The sequence below is a fragment of the Cydia splendana genome, chromosome Z (genome assembly GCF_910591565.1).
Source record: "Cydia splendana chromosome Z, ilCydSple1.2, whole genome shotgun sequence".
NCBI lineage: Eukaryota > Metazoa > Arthropoda > Insecta > Lepidoptera > Tortricidae > Cydia > Cydia splendana.
Window position 1 is genome coordinate 28,051,335 of NC_085987.1, and position 12,311 is coordinate 28,063,645.

General features: G+C 34.6%; 2 protein-coding genes and 1 long non-coding RNA gene across 8 annotated transcripts in view; 1 reads left to right on the forward strand and 2 right to left on the reverse strand.

Moving 5' to 3' along the window:
• Window positions 1-12,311, reverse strand: part of LOC134804946 (uncharacterized) — a 371,780-nt gene that overhangs the window by 320,102 nt on the left and 39,367 nt on the right. The window lies entirely within an intron of this gene.
• The window catches only part of LOC134804707 (coiled-coil domain-containing protein AGAP005037), a 125,440-nt gene that overhangs the window by 80,414 nt on the left and 32,715 nt on the right, over window positions 1-12,311 (forward strand). The window lies entirely within an intron of this gene.
• Window positions 636-12,195, reverse strand: LOC134804757 (uncharacterized). The gene is made up of 6 exons (XM_063777972.1): window positions 11,964-12,195; window positions 10,394-10,514; window positions 7,251-7,356; window positions 6,440-6,651; window positions 3,210-3,273; window positions 636-2,548 (listed from the first exon to the last, which is right to left on the reverse strand). Coding segments are annotated over exons 1-6 (2,415 nt in total). The 5' UTR covers window positions 11,966-12,195; the 3' UTR covers window positions 636-638.

Below are 12,311 nucleotides of genomic sequence, written 5' to 3' on the forward strand. Positions count from 1 at the left end.
ATGATAGATTTTTTTCCGCTACTGTAGATTAAAAGAAAATCTAGATGTTAAGTCTTGTTAAGTGTGTTTAGTTGTGTGACAGATATTTATGCCGCGGTTTTGAAAAAATGTGACATTGATACCTACTTATTAGATTACGACTCAGAGGATAAACTAAGGCTGTGGAAAAAAAGATTTGTATTGTTTTAATTATAGAAAACTCAAAAATAAATAACTATTGTAAACACTAATTCGGAGTTTTAGTGAGTGTTCTTATAAGCTCCTTGTCCTTACACCCTGGCAGGTGCTGCCTTTGCGTGCGTCCCACACGGACAAGGGCAGCGTCCGCTCGGCCTTACATTTCATTAAAGTGTCAAAAGGGCCTCTACGTGTTGGTTTCGGCTCCGCGTACGCCTTCTAAAGGTCCGGAACAACATTTTTCCGAGACGGGAAAGCCATACAAAAAAATACCTAGTTAGATTTTTTCGAAAGATGGATTGTTGATTGTTTCGTGAGTTTGTAGCCAATTTAGGTGTGCACAAATGAAACACTCAAATGTTTGTTAAACAATATTTTTAGCACATTAGCTGTTTTACTGGACGCGCAAGGTACAGTTTTATAAATAAAGTATTAGACTACGCAAACTAATAAAACAGTAATCAAAAAAATCCACATAAATCTTTGGTTTTCTTGGCATACGCACCCCCAAACAGTTTGACTGGAGTTCTTATCCAGTCAATGAGTATAAAGGAACTATCTTTTAGAGGTGATTCGTTAGTTGAACATCTTTTGTAACTTTGCACAACAAACTCAAAGCCAATGTTTCTCCTCTGAACTGGCGATTCATATTTGCTTTTGGCTATGCTTTCATCTTCGTGTACGTACAATTCAACGTTTTTGCAGACCCTCGTCTCAAGCGATGCCGGAATATTTTCTATCCTCGAATTCGATTTAGATCGGTATCTATTAATATCTGGAATGGAATCGTCTCCACCTAAGAAAGTATTTTTAATTTGGTGCACATCCAAACCAATGAATCGTTCGTTTAATGCATTTCCTAGCTTAACTTGTTTGTTAAAATTTATTTGATTACTTGCCTGTTTGGCATCATAGTCATTTACCACTGTAACCGCAATGTTATTACTTGTTGGCGTAATTGGATCCTGTTTATATTTTAAAAGGGGAACGTTGTAAATATTTTGTTTAGCCTGATTGGACACTTCCTTGGCCAGAGCGCGGCCAGCTGTTAGGCTATCACCGTTACTACCTTGCATATGTTTGTGCGTGGCTTTATCTGGTATTTTTTGATAAAACTCTCTCCATTGGTCATCGTTTGATAGGCCAATGGTAAAAGGTTGTTTAGTTTTAGTATTTTTTGACTGAGTATTACGGTTGTTCTCAAAATATTCTTTTGATTGTAGAAACGGTAGAATCTTCATCAAGTTACTGCCTCTATGCCTTTCAGATGTGTTTAATATGCCATCAAACTGACGTTTGTGTAACAAGTTCTGTGAATTACTCGCTTCCTCTGAAACAAAGGGTGTGTTATTCTCCTCGCTTTTCTGTAATGTTGTTTTTAAATTTATTTTTGCTTCTCCCCTATTCGTTACTTCTATAAGCTTAGGGTCAACATTTTTCAAAGGAAAAATAATGTCACTTTCATCTGGGTTAATAATTTTCACATTAATTTGATGCTCCTTAATATCTCTTCTTACGATATAATGACGCTTATTTGTACTATGTATTCTTCTTTTGTAATTTATTGGTGGCCGTATTATAGTGTGTGACAATTCAGATGGATATGGGTACAAATCACTAAATTTTCCATCAAAAAAAGTTGACATTACTTTCTTCTGTTTTTTGTTTGTGTTAAAGTTCATATTTTTCAAATAACTTAAAACATTGCTCGCAAATTTCGAACTCGCCCACTGTCCATAAACCTTAGTGTCACGTTCAGGTGGTGGAGGTTTCTCGACATCCGATATAATTATGTCGTCATGCTTGTTCTCACTCACAGTCTTTCCTCTGTCTGAGTTTTTGATAGAATAATCGGAAGTTAACGCACTGATGGTCGGCGGTGTTTCATATTCAAGCACTATTGGTAAATCTTGTGTACCGCTACCGGTTAACTCTTTTATGCCGCGGTGTGCTTTGAATTCATTATTTTTGAATATTCTGTTAAAATCTTTTGCGCTACTTTTTTTCTTAGATGTAATGTTTTCATCAACTGATATTTCATGTTTTGGTTCATTTTTCGGTGCACTAATATGTGAAGAATGTTTAGAAAATACCTTCATGTTATCTTCGAGCTGTTGACTAAGTACATCGGAAGAGGAAAATTCATATTCCTTGCTTATGGTATGCGGAATCGCAGTCTGTATGTCATCCTTTTGTAAATCACCCAGAACAATATATTGATCTCCTTGCTCACTTATAGCTGGAAACTTGTTTTTCCTCGTGGTTTTTGGTCTATTCCAATTATGTATGCCCATGGTGATGTTCCGTTCAATTGTTGATAATAATATCATAGACGCACCGTATATTTCTCCAGACAGCCCAGTAGGAAAACCTGAAGAAAGCAGGCGATGATCATTATACAAAAAATCTTGGCCACCAGATTACAGTTACCGTGTCTAAGACTAATTTCCTGTAAGTAAATAGACTCAACAAGCGTATTCAAAAATTTAGTTAAATTAAGTTAAGAATATTTAAAACTTATCAAACTATTTTTATAGTTTTGGAAAGAAAAGCGAAAATGGTCGCAGAATGACCATATTGGTGTATTACAGCAGATAGATAGTTTTCATCTTATCCACTAAGATCATATAAGAATATCAGTAAGGCAGTAAAAAGGTACATTGACCAATTTGGTCTTCAATGATTTTCTAGATTAATAACCGTTATATCCAATCAATCTAAAATTATTAAGACTGTCAACTTACAATAATCGTTCCGCCATAATGGTGTCCGCCATAATATATCTATCCATCTACCTACATGTAAGTATCTACTTAATTAAAAATAGCTAAAGGGCACATCATTCGATAGTTCTTTGACATAATGCGAAACTCCTTTAATGTGTTATGCCTGCTTTCGGAACAAATACCTATTGTATTTGTTCCGAAAGCAGCAAATTATGCATTGCCGTGTTTTTGTATTCAATAAGTATACGCCTATGAGCGTGATGATGACTATTGATGACTTATAAAATTTACTATAAAATTAATTACCTCTTTCGGACGTCCCATATCCAATTATCAAACTTCCCTTTCCTGGAAATTCAAAACCTCGAAGCTGTGAAAAAAATTGTTCAAAATTAAATACTTCTACAAATTGATTGTAAAGTGATGAAGTGAGTGAAGCGATGAGTATTTAACAGATACGAGTATCAAGCATATTATTATTTTATATTGTTTTATTAAAGAGGAGTTGACAGTTTATATTAAATAATTATTTAGGTAGGTTTTTTAAAACGTTTTATCTATTGATAAAAGATAAAAATAAGTTTATTGCGCACAAAACAAACAGTACAATACAGAAATTGATGTAACATCGGGTGGGTGCATAGCATGGGTTAAATAATACAGAAATATCCAGGGGCACTAGGCTAGGCCTGTACCACGGGACACCAAAGTATGCATTTGTATGTCATGAGTGACAGTTGGAATAATAGAGGAGAACATGATGAATTAAAGTACTTACATTAGTTTTGTTAGTGAAATAAATAACATTACATTACAGTTTTACAGAAACTATGTACTTTAGATTTAGACAAGTTTAGATAGACTATAGTCGTAATGTCCAGCAACTTTTGTCGCATAAAACGCCAAACACACTGAATAACAGTAAGAGAGACGGCGCCCCTAACGAGTTAAAAATACGACCGTAGCCTATTTTAGGTGCCATAGAGGTCATCCGTGACCTCAGGTCAGACATTCAAAGTTAATGTCTGCGCCGCGGGGTAGGTAGGTACGGTAGCAGAACTCGCACATACTCGTACCTACATTTTAAGACTGCATCAACCATCCAGTGGCGCCCTCATTGGGGAATTGTGTAAGTAAGTAAACACTTTATTGTACGAATAGAAAGGAATATTGGTTACATCAGATAAAACATAAATGTGTAGTACAAAGGCAAACGTATCCCTCAGAGGGATCTCTTCCAGCTAACCTAATACCCCAATAAATTTCTGTATAAATCAGTATATTACATACCTACTATTGTTGTCCTACTGATACGAGTACCTACCCCAACTTTTGGTCTTTGTCACATAGTTTTATTTTGCTTATTTTTTGCTTTATCAACTAAACGGCAAAAGGTGGCCACATTTTCCCGTTTAGGTGATACAGTCAAATTAATTGGTTTATTAGAAAGCACAATTCCCTCAATGAGCGCGCCACTGGACGATCGACGCTGTCTTAATACAGTAACCTATGAATAAAATTATTGCCTGGACTCTCCTTGTAGTAAACTATGTCTTAACCTTGCTTTGTTTTGTATTAATAATCATAAACTATTAATCATCCAGTAATTTTCATGGATCATGATCGTGACGATCTCATTAGACTGCATGACTCCGGAGTACTGTTGTATGACTTGTGTGTAACTAAATTAAATATGGATTCACATATAGGTACACGTACTCTCTCTGAAATTAAAAATTCTATATTATAAGAGTACCTAATCACATCTTGTGACACCTTTGTACTTTTTAGGATTTCGTTTTTTTTTTTCTTTTGAATTACGGCACCCTTTATAGGATCACTCGGGTTTCGGTCTGTCTGTCCATCTGTCCGCCGGGCATCTGTCACAGCCGATTTGCTCCGAAACTACTGGACCGATTGAATTGAAATTTGGTACTCACACATAATTATGTAAACCGGTGACGCAAAGACGGACGCGTAACGTAAATAAGTGTATTAACTTCGCGGCCATTTTTGGGAGATAAATTAGATAATTAAATAAAAAAGTTTAAATAAAGTATTCATTTAAATTAAGTTTTAATTAAAAATACTATATCTTGCAACATGAACACTATGAACAGGTTTGAGGTTTAACATTAGGGAAAGGATTTCAAATATAGATTTTTACTAATTTATAGGTAGTAAATATTGAATTAATTTATGAAAATAAGCGAATATTTATCGTAGCCTTAGATTTAAACAAATAATACAGAAATTTCCTTGCCAATAGATTACAGAAAAATCTATAATCACAAGGTCATACAAGTCAACTTAAGGAAAAAAAATGTGTGATTACGGAACACCCTCGGGACGTGATTTCGACTCGCATTTAGCTGTTTTTAAAATGAAGAAATGAGTAGATGTACCTATACACCCTATACAAGTCGAAAATGTTGACATCGAAGCATCACGTACATAAGTATATGCATATACGATTTTATTTCATCTTCCAATTTTATTTGAAAAGCTGTATAAATACATACTTTGCTTCGTTAAGATATAGATTCACCTTCTTTCATTAAGTCGCATTAGCTAATAATTTATTAATAAAGTAAGGGGAGATATTTCTAAGTAACAATGTCTGTGGCTATTTCAATTAAGGAAAGAACGTTTCATCAACCGCACTGCGTCTGCAGACAATTGCAAGTTTAATTCGCAGAATTTATGTACATGTCTTTATGTGAAAAAAAATCTACACAAGTTTAATATACAAAAGAGCAATCCGAGAATAACGTCCAAACTTCATGGCTTTAACTTATGCTATCCCATTGATTACATAACAGCTTACTTTAGAAAGAGTGTGTGTGTACTTTAGAAAGGGTCTGTTCACACATTTAGCCACTTGCCTAATGAAATTAAAATACTTGAACAACCTGACTTCGGACGTAAACTTTATAAATAGTGCCTAGAAAAATCTTACTATAAGATAAGTGACCATCGAACAATAATTAGTACGAATACTAATATTTATTAATTTACTCATTGACATAGTACCAATCATTTTACATGTAATGGCATGATATTTGTATAAGTATTTAGCTGTAAGATTAGTTTTAGTATTAACATTGTACTCCGCATCGCGGTTGATTGTGATGATTCTACCTTAACATAATTTTAAAATCATTGTAATTCACAATATGACAATAAAGATTTCAATTTAAATTTCAACAGGTACAGTCAACGTGTTCTCTACCCTTTTTCCCAAGAACAAAAACAGTTTCAACAAGGTTGCAAAGCATGCACTCTCATAGGTCTACTTAGGTATTCATTACTATTGAAGATAGGTCGGAATGGTTTCAAAGATCTGAGTTAAAACTTTTTTGTAATTTACAAAATCGGTCCGATAAACGGCATACTTACCCAAAGCGTAGGTAGGTACCTATCTGTCCACATACGAATTCTTATCACAGATATACCACCTACACTTGAAGTAAGTGTTGATGTGACGCACGTCTTCGCAACGCTTACTTACTCCGTTTATAAATACTGATACTTACATTTCGTGAACCTTCGCACAATAAGAGTTTGGCGTCGACATACAAAGCCCATGCACCAAGGTCTGACTGATAGGTCACGCACACGTCCCGCCACGCGCCAGCCGTGAACTCGACGCCCGCACTCGACGTCACTCGGCCATGTTCTAATGAGATCCTCAACTGCCGACCTCCCGAGTCCAGCCATAAGCGCATAATACGTTTATCGTTGGTACCTGAAAATGTACGAGTATAAGCAGTGCAATGCGTGCAACAAATGATTAATTCAGGGAAAAAATTATAATTGGACCGCGAAGTTGCTTAAGTAATTCATTAATTATTAATACAACCTCGTTTATCATAAACAGGTAGACAGTAATCGCGTGTATCAAGCGTTAAACGCTACTGTGATAATTACTTGTACCACAAAAATGCATTTTATAATATGTACATCTAAAGAGACGCATGAATAGAATAGGTACATTCATGATACAAGATGATGTAATGTGCGAATGATGAATAATTTACGTTCACAGTTTTAATTTCATTAGAAATTCCATCCTAATTTGATTGAATGATTTGCTATAGGTTCTGACCCTCTGATTACCCACTGGACAACATTGAACTTACTCGAAACAAGAACAGAGAAAGGGGGTCAAATTAGCGCTTATGGCGCAATTTCGCTTGCTTAACACTTCACGTGCGGCTTCAGTTTTCTCGGTGCACTTTTATTTTTTAAATTTTAATCTCTAAGTAACTTAGCGACGCTGTACAAATAAACAAATACTTAAAAGTTTTTATCGCTTAAGGATTCAAGTTGCGCAGATGCTCTCACCAACGTAGGTGAAAATGCTTTGGTCGTTCTCGACGCTGGTCACGCGCACCCACACGCACAGCGTGAACTCGCTCAACGGCGGAACGTCGATATCATATTGAATGAACTGAAATCAAATAAATCTTGTGTATTGATCAATATATCTCTACAGCCTTCTGGGCACACTGCCCATCGGCAGTGACTTGGGGGACGCTTTTTATTTATAGGCTCTTTATTTTAAGTTTATTTAGTTTAGAGATAGTTTGTATTATTATTTTTAAGCTAATTTAATGTTTTATATTTATTTAATAGTGTTGTAATAAATCTTTCATATAGTCTACATATTCCATTTCATGACGATGTTTATATTTTTAGCTAATATATAAGTTTTATACTAATTACATAGTAATCGAGCGATAGAACGAAGCGCGCAAAACTGTTACATTCAACTTATGGGACGCGTTTGTCAGCTAGGGGCACTACCGTGTATATATCGTTCGAAGTTTATTACTTACTCTAATGTTTATGAAATTTGGATAGATAGATTTTTTTAAGCTCTAACATGAACAGGATTGATCCGCGTTTGCTGGAATAAGGAGGCCTAATCAGATAATTCAGAATAAGGCTTCTTATAAGTGTGAAAAGCAAAAAAAACTGAATAAATTAATCCCGGGTAAATAAATTTCAGTTAAGTGTTCAAATATTTACATACGAAATTCGTTTAGTTATAAGTATAAATTACTGATTGTTCAAAGTAGGTATATTTTAACTCCATGCAAAACAGTTTTCAGTAAAAAATATATAACAAATTAAATATTCGCATTAGCTCACATAAATATTTTTCATGGCCATACTTAGCATTGAAATATCCCTCACAATTGTATAAATAATATTGAAATAGCATGAGTATAGCCGAAGCAGCTAAAGACTTTGGACCAACCCTTCTTTAAATTAAAATTACTTGGATTGCAATTTTTTTTTCGGCGATTTCTAATTTTGGACATCACTGCAGCTCCTTTATCGCATTAAGCGTGTGCGAGAAGCACTGAGAATAATATCATACCAATATCAAGTCGTTAACGTTTTTTTTTTGTTTCAATCTGAATGCCATTCCAAGTCTTACCTCTTTCAATGCAAAAAAAAAACTGGACAGAGAAACCGACAACTACTTTCGCACTTAGAGTTCCGCAAAAGATATGGATGTCGAAGTAATAAACCTGTTTTACAATTAATAGTTAATATATCTCATTATGTGGCATAAAGCTTTAGAAATAGTTAGTAGCATCCGGATCCTGCAAATTCGGCCAACAAAAAGTGCCTAATTTCATAGAATCCAGCTCGCGAAAGGGCACATGCCTGGTTGTGGCCCTCGAATCACCTGCTATAATTTAATAGCATACTACTTTGTTTACCAACTGTTTATTTAAATATTAATGTTAGATTAAATGGGCGACAAATATGGCGGAGCCCTAACCACCCTGGCCTAAGCTTAAGCTTTTGTAGGTTATCAGAACTGGGTGGGGAAATGTGAGAAGGCACCTGTGCAACTGACCTCATTAATTTAGATAGGAATATCTTATTGATGAACACTTGCAAGCGACATTAACTCAATGCTCTGCATACCCGACATGTTGTTTGTATTAATAACGGATAAGCTTAAAGCTGATAGTTAATAAATCCAACCCACTCAACCCAGAACACTCATGACGGACAAAGTTTTAAAGGGCGTTTTAAACTCGACAGAAAAGGTGAGATGTGTAATAAATATTATGTCCACTTTCCTGGCAATACAAATAAATAATATCTAAAGTTATAAACTACCTAACTATAACTTTGGTGTGGCGAAAAGCCACCAGTTTGGTAATTTAACTACTAAATTTTAGCTTTCATTTTGAAACGGAAATAGTACATTACGATTCAAGTGCGAAAAGTAAGAAATTCGCAACGAAAATTGAAACACGACCGAAGGGAGTGTTTTAAATCGACACGAGTTGCAAATTACCTTTTCGCACGTGTATTGTACAACGTTTTACAGTACATATGGCCCTTTAAATTTTTGACATAGGCACGTATTGTCCTTAATCCCGCCCTAGGGCGGTAAAGTACCTTATTACGTACTGTAAAATTAATATATATAGGTTTATTTTGATTGTTACTTATTATATTAAGCTTTACATGCTACAAAGTTATTTTCGTCAGTTTTTTTTAACACGTTAGTAAAAATCATAATTTCACTTTTTTTATTATATTTGTCTATATAAATTTTCTTAATTTCAGTTTGTTGGTATAAAACTAGCTAAGATAAATCCTGAACTTTAATTAGATCCCAAGATTCCCAAGTGAACTAGAACTTGGCACCCATATAGATCTCAATTCTTTTGCCGGCAAAGTCAACAACGGCGCATATTCCTAATATTGAACTTGGCTCTCATTTCACGTTTATGTTTTTGATGGGTAATCATTACTTTTTGTACAGAAGTTATTAGTATTTATCAAAGTTGACTTTGAAACTAAAGTTCATTTTTGCTATTACAAAATCGACAGGCGCTTAGGGTGTAACAATTATTATTTAAATATTACACCTATTAATTGTTAAATATTACAATTCGTAAAAAACACATTGTATCTTTATCCTAGATTCGTAACCACATAATTGCCCAGCTGGATGCCAAATTTCAATTTGCTAGGTCATCTGGAAGTGTGTTAGGTTTTTAATGTCATTTTTTAGGTCAGTCAGTCAGCCAGTGAAAAAAAAACTCCCGATTTTTATATGTTTGTATCTTAATAACTGGTTGAGCTATATGCAAGAAATTTGAGGTTCTAGTAAGGCTTGAGCAAATTAACCAAATTTAATATGTATACATATATTAATAAATTTTGAGTAACGTAGGGGTCAAAAGTAGCCACTTTTATTAATTACACTTTTACTATTTAGACCCCTAAATAGTTCGTGTAATATAATAACATACGGCCGTGCGTCGCCAGTTCTCTTCTTTTGAACTAGGCTTAACACGCTGCCGTTTGTTTAGATTACATGTTTCGTAGTACATTATACTTTATGTCTATAAGCTTCTATAAGCTTTTGATTTTGAGGAAAATAATTGGGCACAATACTATGTATGTCTATGTACCTGCATATTATATATAGTCACTGAAGTATATACCTGTGCATATCCTTTTGAGTTTAGGACAATCTTGTAAACTGGTCTGTTGATTGCAAGGCTAATGACCGATATGCTGAATAACGTTAACAAATTACGCCACCAAAACCCGAACATCATTGACCTGCAATATAAATGTGGGATTATTAATAATAAGACCTTAATCATTAGGTTGTCTAGGTTAGGGATATATATATCACCCAATCACTCGTCGACCACTTATCAGTCAATGGCACAACAGGGGACTGGAATGGCAAGAAAAAATAACAATACATTGGAATGGCAAGTGCAGCAGCGTTGCCGTTGCAGCATTAGCGTTGTAGCGTTGATGCGGGCGCCTAGTTATAGCATATTAATTGATGCGCCTTTTTACCTGTTTACTATACCACGTGTCCCAAAATTCAACGATAAGCTGGCACCAGAAGATGGACCTGCTCATGACTACTCGAGGAAAAATAATAAATAAAATATATCTCAATTTATTATGGAATTACAAAAAAAATTAAAATCGACACCCCTTTTTAGTGAGTGGTATTTTTAACGACCATGTCTACAATTTTTTTTTTTCAATTTTTTTTTGTTTTTCCTCGAGTAGTCATGAGCAGGTCTATCTTCTAGTGCCAGCTTATCGTTGAATTTTGGGACACGTTGTATATTACTTAAAGAGATGCCTTTAAAAGTTACATCTTATCTACTACTTACCTCTAAGTAACAAACTGCAAAACTAACTACCCACTGGTATGTAATGCTTATCCGTAAAATCTTGAAACTAGCCTAAGAAACAAATAGAGCTATTTATATCGTATATTACATAAATATGTACTACATACTCGTAGGTATGCTGCTTGACAGGGGAGAGGAATAACGACCAAAATAAATAGGAAATATGTAGTTACCATTTATTCTGTTTATAGGTACTCGTAATTCTTATTTCTTTTAACGCATTAATATATAAAAATACATAAAAAAAGCAGGAATATACAATTTAAACTAACTAAGTACATTAAAATAACTAGGTAAAACTAAAAATTAAAAATACCTATTTCTTTTAACGGACATTTTACGAACGAACGTGACCTTAAGGTAGACATTTATTTTATGGACTCAACAAGCATTTTTGGGTATTTTATAGAAATTCGCAACGGCTTCTTTATACATGTTGTATCTATAAAGCAAAGTATTTAATTTTATTACTAGCGACCCGCCCCGGCTTCGCACGCGTTAACGAATTATACACCTAAACCTTCCTCAAGAATCACTCTATTAATAGGTGAAAACCGCATGAAAATTCGTCTAGTAGATTTTGAGTTTATCGCGAACATATAAACACACAAACCGACAGACGCGGCGGGGGACTTTGTTTTATAAGGTGCAGTGATGAATTCAGAAACACTGCAGCTACGGAATGGAGATTAATGAAAGTCGAATAATAACCGTAATTATGACATATCACTAATTTTATTTTTGATCTGATACAAGATCTAACGGACCTTTATAATACCGAGCCTTAGTGAATGATTGATTATATAATCGAGTTCCACCATTTTAATAGTTGAAAGTAAGAGATACTTACATCAACAGGATATGATGTTTAATAAACTTTCCAATGTCGCAGGGAAAAATGTGACTGATGTCCTCACCGTAGAAAAATAAAACATGAACTGACGACTGTCACAACAATGTTATTATTACTTTGAGTGTTTGTAAACCACGAAACAATCTTCTTTGATACTTAGGTAGTTGCCCTGTCTTTTTCTACATAACCATTATAAAACATAATTTACCGCTCTCTCCGGCAAGTCGAAGATAACCATACAGACAGAATCTACATATTTTGTGGATACCAAGCGACCAAGCGCACATATCAAGCACGTAAGATCGACAATCGCAATTGACCATTTACGACCCCGATTGAAACAAT

Excerpts from the sequence above, each read along its gene's own strand:
- LOC134804757 (XM_063777972.1), bottom strand. Across the intron at positions 3,274-6,439 it reads TGTGCGAAGGTTCACGAAAT|CTTCGAGGTTTTGAATTTCC; the intron begins GTAAGTATCAGT and ends TTTTTTTCACAG. Across the intron at positions 2,549-3,209 it reads ATATGGGACGTCCGAAAGAG|GTTTTCCTACTGGGCTGTCT; the intron begins GTAATTAATTTT and ends TGCTTTCTTCAG.